This window comes from Rana temporaria, chromosome 5, assembly GCF_905171775.1.
Source record: "Rana temporaria chromosome 5, aRanTem1.1, whole genome shotgun sequence".
Classification (NCBI taxonomy): Eukaryota; Metazoa; Chordata; class Amphibia; order Anura; family Ranidae; genus Rana; species Rana temporaria.
This window is the reverse complement of record NC_053493.1, coordinates 355,691,518-355,715,192: the sequence shown is the minus strand read 5'-3', so window position 1 is coordinate 355,715,192 and position 23,675 is coordinate 355,691,518. Positions and strand designations below refer to the sequence as shown.

The 23,675-nt window shown below is 41.8% G+C and overlaps 1 protein-coding gene across 1 annotated transcript in view; it reads right to left on the bottom strand.

The window, feature by feature from the left end:
* Positions 1 to 258: 258 nt before the first annotated feature.
* Positions 259 to 23,675, bottom strand: part of LRRC69 (leucine rich repeat containing 69) — a 30,526-nt gene continuing 7,109 nt past the window's right edge. Inside the window, exons 3-8 of the mRNA XM_040354618.1 lie at positions 15,788 to 15,860; positions 15,474 to 15,669; positions 14,693 to 14,764; positions 11,990 to 12,091; positions 6,742 to 6,921; positions 259 to 494 (exon numbers count right to left, since the gene is read on the bottom strand). Of these exons, the coding sequence (XP_040210552.1) occupies positions 384 to 494; positions 6,742 to 6,921; positions 11,990 to 12,091; positions 14,693 to 14,764; positions 15,474 to 15,669; positions 15,788 to 15,860 (734 nt within the window). The 3' untranslated portion in view covers positions 259 to 383. The remainder of the gene's footprint in view (positions 495 to 6,741; positions 6,922 to 11,989; positions 12,092 to 14,692; positions 14,765 to 15,473; positions 15,670 to 15,787; positions 15,861 to 23,675) is intronic.

Here is a 23,675-nt window from a genome sequence, read left to right as displayed (position 1 = left end):
CTGTTACAGCGTGATGAATGTGCTTACTCCATTATGAATGGTAGTTTTACCAGAATGAGCGCTCCCGTCTCATAACTCGCTTCTGGGCATGCACGGGTTTAAAACGTTGTTTTAGCCCACACACGATCATTTTTTACAACACGAAAAACAAAATTTTTTCAGAAGCCAAAAAACGATGTGAAGCCCACACACGATGATTTTAAATGACGTTTTTAAAAAAAAAAATTTCATGCCGAAAAACTAGCGTGTGTACGCGGCATAAGTGTTAAAAAATGTTTTTGACTCCATATGGTGTAAACAAGCCCCTACGCATATTATTGTTGCCATTTTTCTTATTGGTCCATAAAATGGCCCCATAGACAAATCCTACAAACCACTGTGTGTTACTGGACTGCTACGCCAAACAGATCTGTCTGTCTTTGATTGAAGCATCTGTACGAACATAATAAAATCTTCACTGGCAGAAGCTGTAAATTGCTGGAGGTTTTCATTTTCTGTCAATATACAATAAGGCACAAAAGTTTAAATTAAAGAAAGAAAATGGCATAAATATTTACTAGGAATCCTAACAGTGAACAGGTTACTTGTATCTACCGTACTTTGTTTATATGATACTTGTAGAGTACATTGAACCATTTGCATTAGTTCCCGCCCCTAAGGAGCCAAAAATAAAGTACCATATATTTATTACAGTCATATTTACACTTAAAGGAGAAGTATGGGCAAAGTTTTTTCATCACAGGATCACAGGAGTGCCACTTGTTCTGCACTCCTTTGATTTGTTTTCATCACAAAGCAGGTCCAGAATCTAAAAAGATCCCGACCATGTGGTCGGCATCCATCTGAATCTGCACCTGTTCAGCCTCTCAGTGATCTGATGAGAGCCTGAGCCAGCCCCTCCCACCCCCTCCACAGTCCCGGCTCTCTGCTTAGAGTGGGGAGAGGAAACTGAGCAATCAGCAGTATTTGATCGCTCACTCTCACTACAGAACTGGCAGAGCACAGATGCAGCATCGGATTGAAGCTGCATCCACCTAGATGAGTATAATTGTTTGTTTATTTACAATCCTGAACTTCTCTTTTAAAGCGGAGGTTCCGCGGGTTTTCAGTTTTTTTTATTTGTATCGTTCTAGCACTCTTACCTGTAGTAGTCGGCAGCCCGTGTGTCCACTCCTTTAGCCGGCTGGATCAGTTTTGTCCCGCAAACTATATTTTATAAAAACGCGCGATGGACGTTTCCATCCTAACTGTGGGCACTCTGAAGCCCACAGGGTAGTCTTCCGGGATACGGTGAATGCTGACGTCTCAGCATTCACCGCTCTATCCCGCGCATGTGCAGTGTTGACGGCGAGCGTCGCCGTCAACACTACATGGTTGCCATAACAACGGCTGGCGTAATAAGCTCACGCCCCGTTGTGAAGACTTCTACCTTTTCTATCAGCTATAGCTCAGAACGGTCAATGAGCAGCTGATAGCTGATCACGTGACCCGTGAGATATCGCGGGATTTCAGCACATCGCGTCTCCTGGGATTCTCATGACTCTTTCCCAGGAGACAAAGCGCTGGTCGGGGGAAAAGGATTATACACGCCCACTCCCGCAGGAAATCGTGATTGACAGGAGAGAAACTGCTGCAGTACCAAGGTAAGGATCGCTATTACAAAAAAAAAAAAAAAACAGATTAGATATTGTCTATGCCGGCTAGTTGACCTCAGCCAAAGTCAAAATTTAGGGAGAACCTCCGCTTTAAGTTACTTTGTACAGGAGACAGTTAACTTATATGTTTTGGACTACGGAAAAAAACATGTATATATTGAAACAACCAGGCTGTATCTGGTGTTGACAACATTTCCAATCTTGGTCTGTTTTATGCTGGTCCTTTCCAGCAACCATCCAGATGGCAGATTTACGTGTTAGGTAGATTTCTATTTAGTGTGAAATTAAATAAAAATGGTAGCCATCACAATGTAATAAACCTGAGTTTCCCAACTAGGGTTCCTCCAGAGGTTGCCAGGGGTTACTTGAGCAATTTCTTCCGCTCAAATAAGGTCCCAGTGACACCATTGATCTTTTTAACTAGCAATCGATAAGGGGATAATTCTTCCCAGTGACCACAAGTGTAAAGAGCATTCTTCCCAATGAACATCACACTAATGTACCATGAGTTGTAGATATACAGGTCATTCTAAAAAAATTAGCATATTGTGATAAAGTTCATTATTTTCTGTAATGTACTGATAAACATTAGACTTTCATATATTTTAGATTCATTATACACAACTGAAGTAGTTCAAGCCTTGTATTGTTTTAATATTGATGATTTTGGCATACAGCTCATGAAAACCCAAAATTCCTATCTAAAAAAATTAGCATATTTCATCCGACCAATAAAAGAAAAGTGTTTTAAATAAAAAAAAAAAAGTCAACCTTCGAATAATTCTGTTCAGTTATGCACTCAATACTTGGTTGGGAATCCTTTTGCAGAAATGACTGCTTCAATGCGGCGTGGCATGGAGGCAATCAGCCTGTGGCACTGCTGAGGTGTTATGGAGGCCCAGGATGCTTCGGTAGCGGCCTTAAGCTCATCCAGAGTGTTGGGTCTTGTGTCTCTCAACTTTCTCTTCCCAATATCCCACAGATTCTCTATGGGGTTCAGGTCAGGAGAGTTGGCAGGCCAATTGAGCACAGTAATACCATGGTCAGTAAACCATTTACCGGTGGTTTTGGCACTGTGAGCAGGTGCCAGGTCGTGCTGAAAAATTAAATCTTCATCTCCATAAAGCTTTTCAGCAGATAGAAGCATGAAGTGCTCCAAAATCTCCTGATAGCTAGCTGCATTCACCCTGCCCTTGATAAAACACAGTGGACCAACACCAGCAGCTGACATGGCACCCCAGACCATCACTGACTGTGGGTACTTGACACTGGACTTCAGGCATTTTGGCATTTCTCTCTCCCCAGTCTTCCTCCAGACGCTGGCACCTTGATTACCAAATGACATGCAAAATTTGCTTTCATCCGAAAAAAGTACTTTGGACCACTGAGCAACAGTCCAGTGTTGCTTCTCTGTAGCCCAGGCGCTTCTGCCGCTGTTTCTGGTTCAAAAGTGGCTTGACCTGGGGAATGCGGCACCTGTAGCCCATTTCCTGCACACGCCTGTACACGGTGGCTCTGGATGTTTCTACTCCAGACTCAGTCCACTGCTTCCGCAGGTCCCCCAAGGTCTGGAATCGGTCCTTCTCCACAATCTTCCTCAGGGTCCGGTCACCTCTTCTCGTTGTGCAGCGTTTTCTGCCACACTTTTTCCTTCCCACAGACTTCCCACTGAGGTGCCTTGATACAGCACTCTGGGAACAGCCTATTCGTTCAGAAATTTCTTTCTGTGTCTTACCCTCTTGCTTGAGGGTGTCAATGATGGCCTTCTGGACAGCAGTCAGGTCGGCAGTCTTACCCATGATTGCGGTTTGGAGTAATGAACCAGGCTGGGAGTTTTTAAAAGCCTCAGGAATCTTTTGCAGGTGTTTAGAGTTAATTATTTGATTCAGATGATTAGGTTAAAAGCTTGTTTAGAGAACCTTTTCATGATATGCTAATTTTTTGAGATAGGAATTTTGGGTTTTCATGAGCTGTATGCCAAAATCATCAATATAAAAACAATAAAAAGGCTTGAACTACTTCAGTTGTGTGTAATGAATCTAAAATATATGAAAGTCTAATGTTTATCAGTACATTACAGAAAATAATGAACTTTATCACAATATGCTAATTTTTTGAGAATGACCTGTATTTCTAGCGAGGGTTCTCTGAGATCTGAAAGTTATTTCAAGGGTTCCTCTGTTTTGAAAAGGTTGAGAACTTGGCTGGATCTAGGGCGGGTGCTGGGGTGGGCTATGCCTCCCCAGATTTTAGTTGTACCTCCCCCAAAGCCCACCACCTTCCTCCACAAACGTTCTGCATACAGCTGCACTTTTCCTCTCCCTGCAGCTTTGTAAATGTACTAGTAAATGTACTGACCATCTGCACCAATGATCGGATCAAAAGAGGGCCCAGAGGGGCAGGGGAGGCTACCTGTACCACTCCCCTGTCCTCTAATTAGCTTAAAGCGGGGGTTCTGGGGCAAATCGTTTTTTTTTTTTTTTTTTTTGAGCATTGTATGGGGATTAACAATTCAAAGGTACACTCACTTCTTTGGTCTCTTCAATTATCCGCTGTCCGTTTTCGTTTGAAAAACTGAGTTATAAAATCCAATCCTGTGATTTTCCATTTTGCTTGTGGGCATTGTGAAGCCCACAAGCAAGCATTTCCTGGAAGCGGTGAAATCTCGCGAGATTTCACTGCACGGCGTTACACAATGTATCTAGGAAGCATGACACTGTGCTCCCAGAATACATTGCAGCGAAGTCCCAACTTGCATTGCGGCGCCGGAGAAAGGTTTAGAAACGCCTACTCCCGCGGGAGGGGAATCCCGGAAGTCTAGATTGGAATCTAAATAATACGCTTTTAATGATGTACAGTATATAGTGCATTGATTGATTAAAGGGGTTGTGAAGGTTCGTCTTTTATTTTCTAAATAGGTTCCTTTAAGTTAGTGCATTGTTGGTTCACTTACCTTTTCCTTCCATTTCCCTTCTAAATGTTTTTTTTCTTTGTTTAAATTTCTAACTTCCTGTTTCTCCTCAGTAAGCTTTCCACCATCATCCGAGCGGTGGAAAGTCATTTAGAACAGCTTACTGAACACCTTGCTGAGGAGGAACAGGAAGTGAGAAATTCAGACAGACAAAGAAAACAAAACAAAAAAAACATTTAGAAGGGAAATCGAAGGAAAAGGTAAGTGAACCAACAATGCACTAGCTTAAAGGAACAAAAAAAAACGAACCTTTACAACCCCTTTAAGAACAAATTGATATTTTCGGAGAACCTCCACTTTAAATTGCTTCTCAGGATTTTGAATATATCCTAAGGCAGCTGAAGTTGGTGGACAGGGCTGGGGGTGTGGCTACCTCCTCTACTTCTCCCACAGACACCAATGTCTGAAGTTGAAGAAGGGGAGGAGTGGACACAGAAGCTGGGGGTGTCTTCATCTGCAGTCATAGGGTAAGTGACTGAGGACACTGCCACTGTCAGCCCTAACCTGCCACTACACTGCCCTAAAATGCCACTATATTGCCCTAAACTACCACTATACTGCCCTAACCTGCCACTATATTACCCTAATCTGAAACTATACTGCTGTAATCTGACACTATACCACCCTAACCTGCCACTATACTACCCTAATCTGATACTATACCACCATAATCTGACACTATACCACCCTAACCTACCACTATACTGCCATAACATGCCACTATACTACCATAATCTGACACTATATCACCCTAATATGGCACTATACTGCTGTAATATGACACTGCACTACCCCTAATCTGGCTCTTTGCTGCCCTATTCTGCCACTATACTGCCATAATTAGACACTATACTGTCCTTGTCTGACACTACTGATCTCAGCTATGCTTTGTGTGGGGAGGAGGAACTCTGCTGCCTGTGCCCAGTGTACAGTGCATAGATGAGAGAAAGAAGCCTTACTGAGTGTTCTGCTCTTTCAAAAGTGACCTCTGTCCTCTGCCCTTCCAAAAGTGACCTCTGTCCTCTGCCCTTCCAAAAGTGACATCTGTCCTCTGCCCTTCCAAAAGTGACCTCTGTCCTCTGCCCTTCCAAAAGTGACCTCTGTCCTCTGCCCTTCCAAAAGTGACCTCTGTCCTCTGCCCTTCCAAAAGTGACCCCTGTCCTCTGCCCTTCCAAAAGTGACCTCTGTCCTCTGCCCTTCCAAAAGTGACCTCTGTCCTCTGCCCTTCCAAAAGTGACCCCTGTACTCTGCCCTTCCAAAAGTGACTCCTGTCACTCTGCCCTTCCAAAAGTGACCCCTGTCACTCTGCCCTTCCAAAAGTGACCCCTGTCACTCTGCCCTTCCAAAAGTGACCCCTGTCCTCTGCCTTGCCAGCAGTGACTCCTGCCCAGCCAATTGTGACCCCTGTCCTCCTCCCTGCTGACCCCTGTACACTGCCCTACAAACTATTGGCCTCTGTACATTGCCCTACAAACTGTTGACCCTATCCTCTGCCCTGCTGATCCCCTGTACACTGTCCTGCTGACCTCCCATCCTTTGCTCCTCTGATATTTTTTACTGCACCCCCACATTGGACATGTTAGATCTGGTCCTGGTTTAAAAGAGCTGTAATAAACTTTCCCTCTGCTTTGAATCTAATGCCGCGTACACACCATCACTTTATGTGATGAAAAAAAACAACATTTTTAAAAACGTCATTTTAAATGACCGCGTGTGGGGAAAACGTAGTTTTATGTCCTCTGAAAAACGAAAAAAAAAAATTCGAGCATGCTTCAATTTTTTGTGTCGTTTTTCAAAACGTCGTTTTTTGTGTCACAAAAAATCACCGTGTGTAGCTAAAACGACGTTTTTAAACCCACGCATGCTCAGAAGCTAGTTATGAAGCGAGCTTCAATGGAAAAAAGTGCTGAACGTAACCGCGCTTTGCTAGAGCATTTTGAAAAAACGATGGTGTGTAGGCAACGTTGTTTTTGAAAATGAAGTTTCAAAAACTTCGTTTTTTTACTTCACAGAAAAAAATTGTTTTTTTTCATCACATAAAGTGATGGTGTGTACGCGGCATGAGTATTGTAATGTAGTTTGAATGCAGTATAATAGGGTCTGTATAGTACACACCTTTTTTATGTCCACAAACTTTACACATTCAAGCCACATGTCTAGAAACCACGTCCCACACAGAGCACATATATTCCTGCTGGAAAGTATTGTCTTCGCTTCAGGATAATATGGAATTTGCTGTCTTATCAAGGAGTCTCTGTCCTGTACATGATGTAAAATGAATCTTGCTGTCATTTCCTGTACAGAAAATAAAAAACATCTAAGTTTAAAGTGGAATTCCGGGTAAAAACGAAAAATACCCTTTAATTATATGAATAATATATACAACTTTTATATTATGCATGAGAAGAATTGCTAATTTTGTGTGTAGCGCCCTGCTCCCATTGATCAGGCGCTGTGCTAAATTTAGTGGGTGTCTGGGCTGATAGTTGGCTCAGACTTTAATGATTTATGCTAAATCAGCTTCTGTTCTGGCTGTGGCTGTGCCTAAAAGGATTTTCCCACTGTTGCCTGTAGGTGGGGATACCACCACAGGCCAATGTTGGAAAAGGGCAGGCTATGATGTATTGAGTGTTTTTTTCCCGGGAACAGCCCAGTGGGAGTGGTCTCCCCGCTGGGCATGCTGGGGAAGGGTACTTAAGGGGCAGACGTCAATTTTTGGGGTCCTTCACCTCGTGGCCCTCCTGGCGCGAGGTAGGTGTCGTTGTGATTTTCAGCCTCGTGGCCAAGTTGGCCTGAGGCTGCCTCTCTATCATGTAGGCCCAGCTACCCTGGCTGGGGCCTACAACTGTAAAGAGATCCCAAGCTGTCCATCTACTAGAGGAAGCTACTTAATGGAGGAATCATAGGGACGGACCTGCCCAGGAGGAGACCAAGCGGAAGGCTAATGTCTCGGGATAGGCCTGGTGACCCTATTAAGGGGGATCTACAGCTCATGTTACCCTACAGTTTCGCTGGGTTGGCTTAAAGGCTCTTAAACTGTATGGCTGGAAGTTCGGCTGTGGCAGAGGATTCCGGACTGTTCGTTTTGCTCATAACCAGTCTGTGGCAGAGACTGTTGCTGATTATTGTCAGTGCATCATTCTGGCTGCTAAGCTTAAAGGAGCACTAAAGGAAAACATTTTTTTTGCTGAAATAACTGTTTACAGGGTATAGAGACATAAAAGTTAACTGATTCCTTTTAAAAATGATTAAAAATAGATTCAATTCAATCATATAATGTGCCTGTAGTTTCACTTTCGTTTTTCAACTGGTTTCATGTTTATGTGAAGTAAAGAGACCCACAGAACAAAAACAAACAAATCCAGGGCAGTGTTTTGTTTTTAAAATGAATCTGATTGGTTCTGAGGAGTTTTAGACACACAGCTTGGACCACAGTGAAAAGCTGCCATGAGATTGTTCATAAGGACCCAGACAAGCAGGAAGTGTGGAGATCACAGCAGAATTACAGCAACTTCAAAGCAAAAACAAACAATGAGGACATGAAACCAGTACTGCAGTAAGGTAAAGGAAGCTATTTAGCTAAAAAAAAAAATTCCCTTTAGTGATCCTTTAAGGTTTTACGTCTCGTGTCGACATTGGAGTTCTTTACAGACTTTTTTCCCCTAGACAACGAATATTGAGGTAACGTGCAAGGACCAAATCTAAACCAGCAGCTCCTACGGGAGTAGTGCTACATGTGATTAGAAGTCTAACCTAGACATTTAGCAGTCCAACCTAGACATTTAGTAATCCTCCTCTGCGTCACCTCCAACAGTGTGCCTGTGCAGCCAAATGTGGCTGCTCACAGGCACTTCTTGGTACCATTGTCAGTAGCTGTGTAAGTAACATAGCCCAGCCCCATCAAGCCTTGCCCTGTTTCACCAGGCCCTGCCCCCATGGTGCCCAGCCCAGCATCTAGAGGTCTTATCATGAATGAGGAGGCTGCAGAGGAGCAGACACATCCAACTTCCAGGATGAACATAGAGGCATTCAGGGCCGATCCTGGGTGGGTGCGCGGTGTGCATTGCACCCAGGCGTCGCAGAGGGGGGGTGCCAAAGTGCTCCCCTCACTCCTCCTCTCATTGTGTGCAGTGGCGTCGCGAGGGCCGCTGATGGGGGAGATCACAGACACACAGAGGGGCCCGGACAGGGAAGCAGATCAGTGTGGTGTGACCATGTGACAAGTACAGGAACGATGCCCTGTCATTGCAGTCATATGACCACAATGCATTATAAAGAAGAAAAGATACATAAACAAAGCTTTACAAAATGTAGCCATACCAATGTACTTACATTACTGAACTGATTGCATGGAGTTATTTTACCAACAAGCCTTTTCCTAAACTTTAAAGTACAACTGAAGACTATCCTTCTCTAATGAAGTTTACAAATTCATTAGCTCTGATTGACTCTATTATCATTCATGTCATCTATGAAATCTGCCTTGCCTTTGTCAATCTTGAGAAAATCACATTCTATACCTCGGGCCAGCGCTTACGCGGTCTGATTGTAAAAAGGAACGGTAAATGGGTTTCATCTGCAGGTCATCTTGCGTTCCCAAAGTCTTGTGAAATATTGTTGTAAGTGCAATTTCCATAATTCTATGCGCCTTTTTCTAACAGTGGGGAGTCTCATGTTGGCGTCTCGGTGGGAGGACCAGAATGATCTGTGTATAATGGGAGTGGTTATTTGCAGGGCGGAATTAGGGCCGGGGGCCTGGCATTCGGAAACGGAAGCAGTGCTTTGGAGGATTTTGATCACATGACCAAAAGCAGCACTGTAGTCCCAAAGCACACAGAGCATGTAAACAGTGGCCCAGATTCAGAGAGAATTTACGCCGGCGTATCCATAGATACGCCGCGTAAATTAAAATCTGCGCCAGCGTATCTATTTTCTGTATTCAGAAAGCTAGATACGCCGACATTAGCCTAAGATACGACTGGCATAAGTCTCTTACGCCGTCGTATCTTAGGGTGCATTCTGACGCTGGCCGCTAGAATATGCTAATTACCTAGATACGCCGATTCACAAACGTACGTACGCCCGGCGCAATTTATTTACGTTGTTTACGTTAGGCTTTTTCGGCGTAAGGTTGTTCCTGCTATTAGGAGGCACAGCCAATGTTAAGTATGGACGTCGTTCCCGCTTCGAAATTTGAATTTTTTACATCGTTTGGGTAAGTCGTTCGCGAATAGGGCTGGACGTAATTTACGTTCACGTCGAAACCAATACGTCGTTGCGCCGTACTTGGGAGCAATGCACACTGGGATATGTGCTGTCCGTACAAAACGTCAATCACGTCAGGTCATCATATATTTACATAAAACACGCCCCCCTTCCACATTTGAATTACGCGCGCTTACGCCGGCCCCATTTACGCTACGCCACCGCAACTTACGGAGCAAGTGCTTTGTGAAAACTGCACTTGCTCCTGTAAGTTGCGTCGGTGTAGCGTAAATACAATACGCTGTGCCGCCGTAACTAGGCACGCAGCTACGTGAATCTACCCCAGTGATCACAGAGTATTCAGGGGGAATGCAGAAGTGTAGTCCATGCATCGAAGGAAGTGATGAAATACGGGGTATAAAGCACTTTTAAATTAGGTAAATAGTGACACCATGCTTGATTTTTGATACAAAAAGACGATAAAATGGGCTTTGTGTGAATTGCTTTATTAGATATTATTTTTTATGATTTACCTTCAGTTATACTTTAAAGATTAAAAGCTTCTGGCCTAAAATGTGCTTAGGGTAACACCTGTGCTGAAGTTTCCAAATCAAACTGATCCCCATTGAGCCCCAGACTGTGCACAGGCATTCAGTTCTCTCCAATATCCATCACACAACTGTGAAATTCCAGAGCTTTTATGAGCCAGCTGAACAACAAGGTACAGGGCACAGTGCCAGGAGAGAGTGTAATGTTCTGTGTATAATATGGGCATCGGATCCACAAGAACAAAACAAATTATGTGATAGCTAACTAGGGTACTTGCAGCCATGACATGCTGCTTGCACTTTAGTATGGTTACCTTTAAAGGGCAGATCAGGTTCACATTACTGGATAAATGTAACTTTGCATGAAATGCAAGTCTTAAAAGGGTAACTCCACTTTCATGGGAAAAAATAATAATAATTTGCATATATAATTGTGACACAAGCCATATTGTAATTTATTGTTACTAAAAATTACATTTCCTTTTAAAGTCATAATAAAGTTTTTCCTTTTTAATAGCAAACACGTTACACTTACCTGTTCTGTGCAATGGTTTTGCACAGAGCAGCCCGGATCCTCCTCTTCTTGGGTTCCCCACTGGCACCCCTGGCTCCTCCCCCTTGACCATTGCCTCCAATAGCAAGTCGCTTGCTGTGGGGCACTTGTGCATGCTCGCTCCTGAGCCCTGCTCTTTGCATCCATGAGCCACTGCACAGCCCTGCCACCCCGCTTTCTCCTCATTGACTCACTGGCTGTGATTGACATCAGTGGGAGCCAATGGGGATAGAGAAACACAGGACAGCCGATGCTCCTGTGCACATTGCTGAATCAGGGAGCTCAGGTGAGTATTTGAGGGCTTTGGGGGGGGGGGGGGGCAGGGGCTGCACACAGAAGGTTTTTTACCTTCATACATAGAATTTTAAAAAAAACTTCAGCCTTTAGAACCACTTTAACTATTTTCTGTAGAATTCAGTGCAATATGGCAACCTGGATGCGCTCTGTACACAGTTGGTGTATGCAAAGCCCCCAGAGATGTGTTTTCCTACTTGTGTGATTGGCTCACTGATTTTCCCAGTAGTCTGAACTAAGATACAAGTCAGGTTTTAGGCATCCTCTGCAACAAAAATTTCAGTTTTGCTGAGACACTGAAAGTTCTTGAGCTAATCAAACATGAAAAAGTCACTCCCATTCAGAATCAGTCCTGCACAAGATATGATCAAACTAGGAGCTATTCTTTCGGAGCAGAAATGGGTAGCACTCTGCAACAAAGTTTGTTAAAAAAGAAAATTGCAATGTACATTGATCATGCAGAAGAGGCTGTTTTTTCTCAACTGTAAAAAAAAGGAAATAACATTTTGGACAGGATTTGGCATGTTCTCCCCCCTGCATTCTCCTATTGCTGTCCAATAAGGACACTAGACACCAAGTGTAATAACTTCAACCTCCATATTGCCTGTACTTTCTGCATTATGCAAAACAAGAGCATCATCACCCTGTCCCCTAATGTCTGCATTGGTGGCAGGGTAGTTTGTGGGTCAGGACCACAAATTGTGCTTTATCAGCAATATTCAATATAAGCTGTGCTTTTTTTATAGGTTAAGTTCGTATTCACCTTTAAGGACAGAATTTCCTCATCTTGAATGGCAGTCACGGGCTCTCTCTTTAGTAGAGGATTCTCTTCACAGTACAGTTCTTGCAGTGGAACCTCATGTATCTGTGTAAACAAAATCACTATGTATTAAACACGTGCACAGTGCGCTCAGCCTCTGCAGCTAGAGAAGAGAGCATACAAGTGCAGTTTGAATTACCTAGTGCGGCCACTAGGGGGTGCATACTGTAGGGTTTACCCTGTCCTACAAACAGCAAGATGGAGGGGGGATCAAGGGCCAGCATTTTTTGGGAAGATGCACCTCCCCTGGCTGTATGTGTAAGGGGAGGAAATGCAACATTCGAAACAGGAGTGTACTGTTCAGAAGATAGGGAATTTCATAGGGGGGTTTTCGGAAAATGCTGGTGAAGGTGAACTTTCACTTTAACATTAGAGTAGCAGGACCTGCAAGTGGAGTTGGATCTTGAGGATTGGCACAAAACTAGCGGGAAATGCTCCAGAACATATACTAATAACTTGCTTATAGAGGCAAATTACAAAAAACTACTTCAATGGTATAGGGTCCCTGTAACGGTCAGCACCGTTTACGATATTCCCATTCCATCAACCACGACAGCTTATCTGACACTCCAACCATCCAACAGACATGATCCATACCAATTCCCCAGAAAGACGAGACAAGCTCCGTTCTCTGAGTCAAAATGTATGAACACTTTTAATGGTATCTTAGCTTTCTTATATACAGTACAGGCATGTTAAAGTTAATCACAGGGACAAAGAAACTCTCCACCCTCAATATTACACAATGAGGCTTCAGTACACATTAAGATGGGCCAATTACTAATCATCCCCCAGACGTCCCGTCTCCGCATTAGAGGGGTTAATTACTACAGCTTGACAAGTCCCCCTCACCTGTTACACAAAACACATTCCTTTACTAAACATAATTGACATGCTAATTCCCTACCCCTGAAAGGAGACATCTGGCCTTTCCCTCAAAAGCATGTGTCCCCCCCATTGAATGAAAACACTCCATTTGGAGTCAGACTTTAAAAACCTGTAAAATTCCAAGATATCCTGCAAAACATGAATTATCAGTAATGTCCCATCTCATGTAATTTATAATTAATATTTCTCAGTCACCCTATGCCCAAAAGGGGCACAGGATGACCCTAGACCCAAGAGTCATTAGTGACGCTGGCACAGGAGTACCCCTCATCCTTCAAAAGTCTCTGGGTGTCATGGGTCATTCTGTTACAGTCCCAAACAGATTTGCCTTTTGTATCCCAGGAGCCTCCTCATGCTGCTTTAGAAGCTGTTCTCAAGATGGTTTATTCCTCCATAGTTGGTGGGGATATCCAAGTGGGTTGGAGTCTATAATTTTCTCTACCCATTAATGGGCATGAACCTTAAAAAGAATCCAAAGGGGCCTTACTGGGCTGCCCAACTTTAGAAGCTCCATGCGTGAGAAAATTCACCACCTTTCGTCTTCCTGGTGGCCCGCATCGCAATAGCGAAATCTTCTAAATCCACCATTATATCATTTGACCTGATTAATGCCAAGCTTTCCTGGATAATGATCAATGAGAAACTCTGAGCCATCCTCAATGATAAAATTTCACTGTTCGAAAAGAATTGGGAGCCTTGGATTAACTACCTTTGTAGAGTCTGAAGGAACTTCTAGAGACCAAGTTTGGAGTATTGTCATCGAACTAAACACCTTACTTACTTACACTTTTATTTTCTTCAAGGCCTATTCGAAGGCCTTCTCCTGTTTTGTATGTTATCAATGGTTGATTTAGATAGATATTAACTCTCTATATTAAACATTTCTATCTGTTTGATATGCATTACCCAAAATTTACTAATAAAAACTATTGGAAACTTATAGTATGAGTTGCATCTTACAAGGTTCTATCCTAGAAAAAGAGACAATAAAACATTACCCAAAGTATTCAATTGAAAGTTATATAGGGATGTGTGGCTTTTATCAACTAGAGAACAGCTTGGGTTTTGTCCAGCTTCAGTTTCCTAAACTGTCAAGACCAGATATAACCCAATAAACACCATTTTGACACGCCTAGCCTACATGATCAACTGTGGCAAAACACAGGTCATTATTATTTTACTGTCCACTATACTCATATGTGGGAAAAGATAGATTTTTCTGAATCAGGAAATAAGTGTGAGTGTATGTTATATACAAAGTAAGCTAATAACATCCCCCTCATCTCCCAAGCAGCTTATGCACCCAAACTGACAATGTAGTGTCAAAATGGTCAGATTGCAGTTAACATGCTAATATGTTATTTGAAGTGTGGGAGAAAACAGTAGCACAGAATGGCAAACCATTAAACTACATTGGAATGATACAAACCTAATGTAGATAGAATCCTTGGTGGGTAAAGTCCCGCACTTGTTTCTCTTTTCTAATCCTTGGTGGGACTTTAACCAAACACCCACCACTGCAAGATCAAAATGCTAGCCACTAAAATACTCTTCTTTCCTCGAGCCATCTCAGTTAACCTAATACATTCAGATTTTGGTTGGGTTTAGACAAATACTGAGTGGGGCTTAACTGCCTAATTTCCATTTCAGGATACCAGGAGCTATGTGTCATAATTATAGTGCTGGTCAAGTAAAAAGAATGGAACCCTCCATTGTATAAGCTGCAGGCTTCACATGCATCAAAGTTGGTTTACTCACACGGGATGGAAAGGACTGAATCTGGTTTCCTGCAACATCCAGAATTCTTAGCTTCCTCAGCCTGCAAAGACCCTATTAGAAATAAAAACTGAGATATGTAGACAATATATTGCAAAATAAACTCTGGTGCTTTGGTCATTAAATTTAATTCAACCTACAAATATTTTATTAGTTGTAATTTAAAGGGGAGTTCCACCCACAATTTCACTTTTTAAATATAAATACCCCTGTAATACACAAGCTTAATGTATTCTAGTAAAGTTAGTCTGTAAACTAAGGTCCGTTTTGTTAGGTTGTTACAGCATTTAGTTTATAATCTAGAAATAGACCGTGGCCATCTTAAGTGTGGGCATCATGAAGCCAGACTGTATGACTTCCTGGATTTCAGCTTTGCATATCTCGCACATGCTCAGTGCACAAGCAATGTAATAGGTTTCAGTCAGGTTTGCAAGGACTACTGGGAAACATGATGCCTATCCCAGAAACCCTTGCAAATAGCCTAGGCAAATAAGGAGGAGGAAGTAATGAAGGACTACAAAATAAAGGTATTTACAAGCAACAAATTAAATAAAAATTGTCCATTCTGAACACTATGAGATTAGAGCATGCAGCACAGACAAACATAAAAAAAATGGGTGGAACTCCACTTTAAAGACCAGTTTTGTTAGTCCAGCATATGTAACTTAGGGTACAGTGCCTTGTCCTTTCTGAGATGAGATTGTCTCCTAACGACAGATTAGCAATACCAAAGTTGTTTTTGTGTAAGACTAACTTTACTCACCTCAGGTAAGCCAATCAGATTGTTGCGATATACGTGCAGCTCCTTCAGATTGGTTAAATAGCCTATTTGCTCTGGCAATGTCTCCAGCTGGTTGTTTCCTAAGTGCAGTTCCCGTAGGTTTTGCAGGACACACAACTCTTTAGGAATGTCTTTCAGAAGGTTATGGTTAATACTGAGTTTTTCAAGACGCTGCAATCTTAAAGAACAATACATATAAGCAAACCGTTCCATAAAACAGCCCTGCAGATAGCAGAGGCCTACTTTAAGCATTGCTTAAGTCCAAAAGTTATTAGCTCAGTAAACTGTGGACTTACTTGTGAATTTCAGAAGGAATGTGTTCAAGCCGATTGTTGTTCAAATTAACGAAGGTTACATTTTCTAACCCATCTTGGGGAAAAAAAAAGACATAGTCATACCGTTATTTTTTTCAAACCTTGTCATGTACTTGTTATCATTTTATTATCCTTTGGCCACAAATACACACCAATAGCTTTTTATATATATATATATATATATATATATATATATATATATATATATATATATATATATATATATATATATACTAAGGGAAAGTAAAAATGAAAGTGCTGCCGAAGAAAGCTTTCACACGGGCAATATGGCCTGTGCGAACTGTAGCGGCAGGAATCTTCTGATTTCTGCTGCTGCTGTAAGCGCCTAGCTGTGCCTGATGAACCCGTTCACTTCAATGACAGCAGCCAAAGATATCTTAGCAGCACCAGCAGCCAAAGATATCCGTGCAAAGCCAGCGATTAATTTGCGGTGATCGCTGCTGGATGCACTGGGGGGATTTACTAGAACTGGTGCAGCTGTGCATGGTAGCCAATCAGCTTCTAACTTCAGCTTGTTCAATAAACTTTGACAATTATGCCGCGTACACACGGTCGTTTTTCGGCATGAAAAAAAATGACATTTTTAAAAACTATGAAATCATTGTGTGTGGGCTTCACATCGTTTTTCGGCTTCTGAAAAACGACAAAAAAAAAATTCGAACATGCTGCATTTTTTAATGTCGTTTTTAAAAATGTTGTTTTTCGGGTTGTAAAAAATGATCGTGTGTGGGCTAAAACGACATTTTAAACCCGCGCATGCCCAGAAGCAAGTTATGAGACAGTAGCGCTCGTTTTGGTAAAACTACCATTCATAATGGAGTAAGCACATTCATCACGCTGTAACAGACAAAAAAGCGTGACTCGTCTTTTACTAACACGGAATCAGCTAAAGCAGCCCAAAGGCGAATAGAACTTCCCCTTCAGAGTGCCGTTGTACGTGTTGTACGTCACTGCGCTTTGTTCATAATTTTTCAAAAACGATGGTGTGTGGGCAACATCGTTTTTAATGATGAAATTGGAAAAACTTCGTTTTTTGGACATGCTGAAAATGTTCTTTTTTTTTCATGCCGAAAAACGACCGTGTGTACGCGGCATAAGACCTGGAAGCTGACTGGTTTCTTTCCAGAGCTGTCCCAGATTTTTAAATGCTCCAGTTTTAAATTCCCCCCTTTGTGTGTGGAATCAAAAGATTCCTGCAGCTGCTATTCACACGGAGTCTGATGCCGCGTACACATGATCATTTTTCAGCATGAAAAAAAACATTGCCCACACACCATCGTTTTTAAAAAATGATCTAGCAAAGCGCGATGACGTACAACACGTACGACGGCACTATAAAGGGGAAGTTCCATTCGCCTTTGGGCTGCTTTAGCTGATTCCGTGTTAGTAAAAGACGATTTGCGCTTTTCTGTCTGTTACAGCGTGATGAATGTGCTTACTCCATTATGAACGGTAGTTTTACCAGAACGAGCGCTCCCGTCTCATAACTTGCTTCTGAGCATGCGCGGGTTTTTAACATCGTTTTAGCCCACACACGATCATTGTTTATACCCCTAAAAACAACATTGTTTAAAACAACGTTAAAAAATGCAGCATGTGCAAAAAAAAAAATAAAGTCGTTTTTCAGAACCTGAAAAATTATGTGAAGCCCACACACGATCATTTAAAATGACATTGTTTAAAAACGACGTTTTTTTCATGACGAAAAATTATCGTGTGTACGAATAGAAAAATTCGAAAATCGAAATTTCGAAAATTTAAAAATACGAAATTCGAAAATTGAAAAATTTGAAAATCGACATTTCGAAAATTGAATTTCCGAATTTTTGTATTTACGAATTTCGAAAATTCGAAATGGAAAAATTTGAAATTGAAAAATTTGAAATTGAAAAATCGAAATTTCGAAAATTGAAAAATACGAAATTCGAAAATTTAACATTTCGAAAATTTAAAAATTGAAATTTCGAAAATTGAAATTTCGAAAATTTAGAAATTCGAAAATCGAAATTTCGAAAACTGAAAAATTCGAAATTCGAGATTTCGAAAATTGAAAAATTTGAAATGTCGAAAATTCGAAATCGAAATTTGAAAAATTCTAAATCCAAAAATTCGAAATTTCGAAAATTCATAAATTTTCGAATTTCCGCAAATTCTTTTTTTTTTCGTTTCATTCGTTTTTTTCAGAAATTCGGAAAATTCTTCTTTTCCGTTTTTTGCTGATTCGAAAATCCGAAAATTTCCCGAATTTACGAAAAAAGCAAAAAAACTAATACAAATATTTTTTTTCGAAATTTCCAAAAAAAAAAAAAAAACGAAAAAGACAAATTTTTCAAATTTCCCGGATTTCGGATAAAATAAAAAAAATGAAAATAACAAACGAAAAAAAACAATTTTTTTGGCAGTGCACATGTCTACAGGGCACTAGAAGAAACCGAGACTATGTTCCTAGCATTACCCAAATAATATTTACATTACAGTACAAAAATGTCATGTGAGATTTTAGAGACAGACAGATATTTTCTTATTCAATACTCAAGAGAATCTTCCCCCTAGAGAGAAAAATGAAAAGTCAGCAACTACAAATACTGTAGCTGCTGACTTTTAATATAAGGATATTTACCTGTCCATGGATCCAGTGCTGACCTCATCTGGTCCTTTTCTTCACTGATCTTCAGGTCCTCGGTGGCGGCATGTTTACTTTGGGAAGCCGGGTGTAATTCCTTGCGACTTTACAACTGGCTTCCCACTGCACATGTGCAAGCTGTGCTTTGTGAATACTCCTGATGCCTTCTGGGGCCTGTGAAGTGTTCCAGAAGGCTGCCAGAAAAAGGGGGGCCTAGGCTATCTAGTTGGAGGTGGAAGCCAATACCTATCAAAACTAGGTACCTGCTCCCCCCCCCCAAAGTGTAATGTTCTAAATGCGATAGAGGAGGGGGAGATAAAACAGAACTTTCACTTTTGGGTGAAGTTACACTTTATAATTTGGAGAAAAACAAGATAAGTAATGTAGATAAGTACCTTTACATGTTCAGTTCAATAGTACAACGTCAATACAAGACAGGGTTGCCAACCACCAGTAAATTTACTGACAGTTTGTAAAAATATGTGTTTTTTTACAACTGCAGTAAATATCAGGGGCTGATAAATACATGCTGTGTTGACTTTTTAAGTGTAAATCAAGCATATTTGTAAGAGAACTACTAGAACGCCCCTGGTACACACGCGTGTGCAGCCTTTCCAGAGCACTATTGCACATGCGTATGCGCAACGGATGAGTACACGCACAGGAGTGCATTCCGGAACTCCTGTTATCTCTACTTCTCCCTGTTGGCCCGGACCTTTGTATCAGAGGACATTAAAGTGGGATTTGTGATCACACTTTTATTATACAAAGCGCTTTCCTGGACTCATAACCTCCAGAAGCAGCATGACCCTGTTCTGGCAACCACCGATTCTTTCTTCTCAGCCATGGCTCAGCTATACGCTGATCCTTTCTGCCCGCAGTCTGCAGAATCCAGGCTTGGCAAGTTGCAACAAGGGCCAAGGCCTGTTGAGGACTATATCACTGACTTTCGTGTCCCGAGTGCTGACACCCAATGGAATAATCCTGCCCTTCGCCATCAGTTTCATCTCGGTCTGACACCTTAAAAGATGAACTAGCCAGAGTAGGAGTTCCAACGTCCCTGGAAAATCTGATTAGCTTAACCACTCAGATTGACTGGCGATTACGAGAGAGACAATCTGAAAAATGGCACATAATTGTGAAGTAAAAGGAAAATTATAAATGTTTTTCAATTTGTTTTTAAATAAATATGTGAAAAGTGTGGCGTGCATTTGTATTCAGCCCCTTTTAAGAAGAAAGCCATTGTTGAAAGAAAGCCATAAGAAGTCCAGTTTGCAGTTTGCGAGAAGCAACGTAGGGGACACAGCAAACATGTGGAAGAAGGTGCTCTGGTCAGATGAGACAAAAATTGAACTTTTTGACCTAAAAGCAAAACGCTATGTGTGGCAGAAAATTAAAAATGCACATCACCCTGAACACACCATCCCCACCGTTAAACATGGTGGTGGCAGCATCATGTTCTGGGGATGTTTTTCTTCAGCAATGACAGGGAAGCTTGTCAGAGTTGATGGGAAGATGGAAACAGGTCAATCTTAGAGGAAACGGAATTTCAGACAACAAATGTTTGAGAGCTGGTTCTCAATTTTTCTAACAACAAAAGTTTTTGTCAAAAATTTTGATCGTCTGTATGCAATTCCGACGCACTAAAATCCTATGCATGCTCGAAATCATTGAACTTTTTTTCTCGGCTCGTCGTAGTGTTGTTGCACGTGACGGCGTAAATTTCCGACAACATTTCTGTGACTGTGTGTATGCAATACAAGTTTGAGCCAACATTCCGTCAGAAAAAAATCCACAGTTTTGTTGTCGGAATGTCTGATCGTGTGTACGTGGCATTAGAGTCTGCAAAAGATTGAGACTGGGTGGACGTTCACCTTCCATCTGAACAACAACCCTAAACATACAGCTAGAGCAGTGTTTCTCAATTCCAGTCCTCAGGCCCCCCCAACAGGTCAGGTTTTCAGGATTTCCATTATTTTGCACAGGTGATTTGTTCAGTTTAACTGCCTTAGTAATCACCACAGCCTTTTCATCTGAGGGAAATCCTGAAAACCTGACCTGTTGGGGGGGCCTGAGGACTGGAATTGAGAAACACTGAGCTAGAGCTTCAATTGAATGGTTTATATCAAAGCATATTCATGTGTTAGATTGGCTCAGTCAAAGTCCAGACCTAAATCCAATTGAGAATCTGTGGCAAGACTTAAAAATTGCTGTTCACAGACGTTCTCCATCCAATCTCACAGAGTTTGAGCTTTTTTGAAAAGAATGGGCAAAAATGTCACTCTCTAAATGTGCAAAGCTGGTAGAGACATCCCCAAAAAGACTTGCAGCTGTAATTGCAACAAAAGGAGGTTCTACAAAGTATTGACTCAGGGGGGCTGGATACAAATGCACGCCACACTTTTCAGATATTTATTTGTAAAAAAAATATTTAAAACCATTTATCATTTTCCTTCCACTTCACAATTATGTGCCACTTTGTGTTGGTCTATCACATAAAATCCCAATAAAAATACATTTATGTTTTTAGTTGCAACATGACAAAATTTCAAGAGGTATGAGGATTTTTTCAAGGCACTGTAGCGTTTTTGATTTGTGGTTCTCTGATCCAGTGTACTTCTGCTTTAAGCAGGCCATCTTTATTCTTTCCATTATCCAACATTTTAGCACACAGAGCAGAGTGTCCCAATCACAACATGTCATGCAGTGTGCAAGCGATGCTGGGAATTCCATATAAGTGCCGATCCACACTACAGTGACATGAAAGTCGGCACGACTTTGCGAGGCAACTTGAGGCAACTTTGAGACTTCAAGTCGCCTTCAGGACAGGCAACTTTGCCAGTGGCCAATCAAACAATAATCAGCTCTGTGGGAGGGAGGGGTTTGCCTGAGAAAACGATTTTCTCTTCCTAAAAAGTTGCTTCAGTTAAGACATTGATCCGACTTTGGAGGCAACTTCCATTGAAATCTATAGGTACAAGTTGCCTAGAAGTCACCTTGAAGTAGTACAGGAATCTTTTCTGAAGTCGGAGCCACTTCAGTAGTGTGCATTAAGACGGTTCTCATTCACTTTAATGTAATTTCTCATGTCACTCCATTTGGGGGCGACACAAGTCGGATCCCAAGTCGCGGTAGTGTGAACGGGCACTAAAGAATTATTACAGGTACCGTATTTATCGGCCTATTGCGCGCCCCGGTGTATAGCGCGCACACCCGAACTTGAAGAAAAATTCCTGAAAAAAAAAAAATACTTACAGTTTGGATGCCCCTCGTCGGTGTCTTGCCCGTCGTCCATCGCGTCCTGCCCGTCGTCCATCGCATACATCGGCGGCCTCGTCCGGTCCGGCGTCCTTCTGCGGCCATCGTGGTGTCCTCCCCGCTCGATCCCCGCTTCCCGCGCTGAGTTTGAACCACTGCGCCGGCATATACCAAGCGCAGTACACTCGGGTATAGTCAGGCAGGCTAGGCTCCTCTCGCGTAAAGGACGTACAGGACGCACAGGATGTGACCGCGAGAGGAGCCGAGCCTGCCCGACTATACCCAAGTGTACTGCGCTCGGTATATGCCGGCGCAGTGGTTCAAACACAGCGCGGGAAGCAGGTATCGGCGTATATCGCGCACCCACGATTTTGCCCTGATTTTCAGGGCAAAAAAGTGCGCGGTATACGCCGATAAATACGGTAATTGTATGCGTTATAATCTAAAATTGTTATAATGTATTATAATCTGCAATTGAAGCCTAGATCAATGTGAATCCACTATTTTAGTTCAAGAGCGTATCAGTAGAATAATTCATAAGCCCTGAGAGCCCCTTTGCCCCAGGGTCATAACAAGAGACCTTATGACACCTGATCTGTAGTAGCAAGTACAGTATTTGCAGCACAGTAGTTTACATTGTAAATTTGCAGATTTAACCAGTTAGATCTACTCGCATGTCATTTAGAGTCTGTGGTTAGTATTGTGTCCATGAGCCAAGTTCCAATATTTGTGTACAATCAGTGAGCTGTTCTGCACTACCAATGACAAGGAACCTTCTTTATAACTAGAGAGTACAGTATGACGTCAGTGATCTGTATTCTGTTATTCTAGACAAGAGCCCTCTGTGCCGTGTCCTGCTTTATTAAGTGATGGAGAGCCAAGAAGACAGGTGTAAAAACAATGAAAAGGTTGTTTTTCTGTATGAATTGTGTATTCAAACCTTTGTATATATTAATTATTATTTAGGATTGAAATTCATTTTGGTTAATTTAATTAGTTCAGTTTAATGATGCCAAGGTCTCCACAATGGTGTCAAGGTCTCTGGAACAATAAGCTACAACTGCTTCTATTAGTTGGAAAAAGCACTATAATTAAAGGGTCACTAAAGGAAAACAATTTTTTTGCTGAAATGACTGTTTACAGGGTATAGAGACATAAAAGTTAACTGATTCCTTTTAAAAATGATTACAAATAGATAAAAATCAATCATATAATGTGCCTGCAGGTTAGTTTTACTTTTAAGCTGGTTTCATGTTCCTGTGAACTAGAGAGACACACAGAACAAAAACAAACAAATCCAGGGCAGTGTTTTGTTTTTAAAATGAATCTGATTGGTTCTGAGGAGTTTTAGACACACAGTAATGACATCTTAGACCACCGTGAAAAGCTCCCAGTACGATGGTTATAAGGAAACAGACAACCAGGAAGTGTGGAGATCACAGCAGAATTACAGCAACTTCAATGCAAAAATGAACAATAAGGACATGAAACCAGGACTGCAGTAAGGTAAAGGAAGCAATTTAGCTAAAAAAAAAAATCCTTTAGTGATCCTTTAAGGCTGTATTTGTGATATTACCAATGGCATAGTTGCCAACATTGTAAAAAAATTAATAGGGACACTTTTTGGCTGTAGGCGGAGTCTTATTATAATTAGGGAGCGGGGGCATGTGTTTGTAGGCATGACACAGGAGGAAAATAAAAAGGCTGCGAAAAATGGGCGTGGTTTACGCAAGATAGTGGCCATGGCTTATATGGGCGTGGCTCAACTGGGGGTGTGGTTAGAGTCTGGGATGAATGTGGGATGGAGAGGGGGAGAGACATGGAGGGAAGGAGAGACAAGGAAGGAAAGAGGGATGGAGTGACAGCAGGCCCAGATCCTACACCACAATAGAAATATGTGTATTCCAGAATTTAACAATTGCCAGATAAAGATACTCCAAACACCTGATGTTAGCGCTTCAATCATCC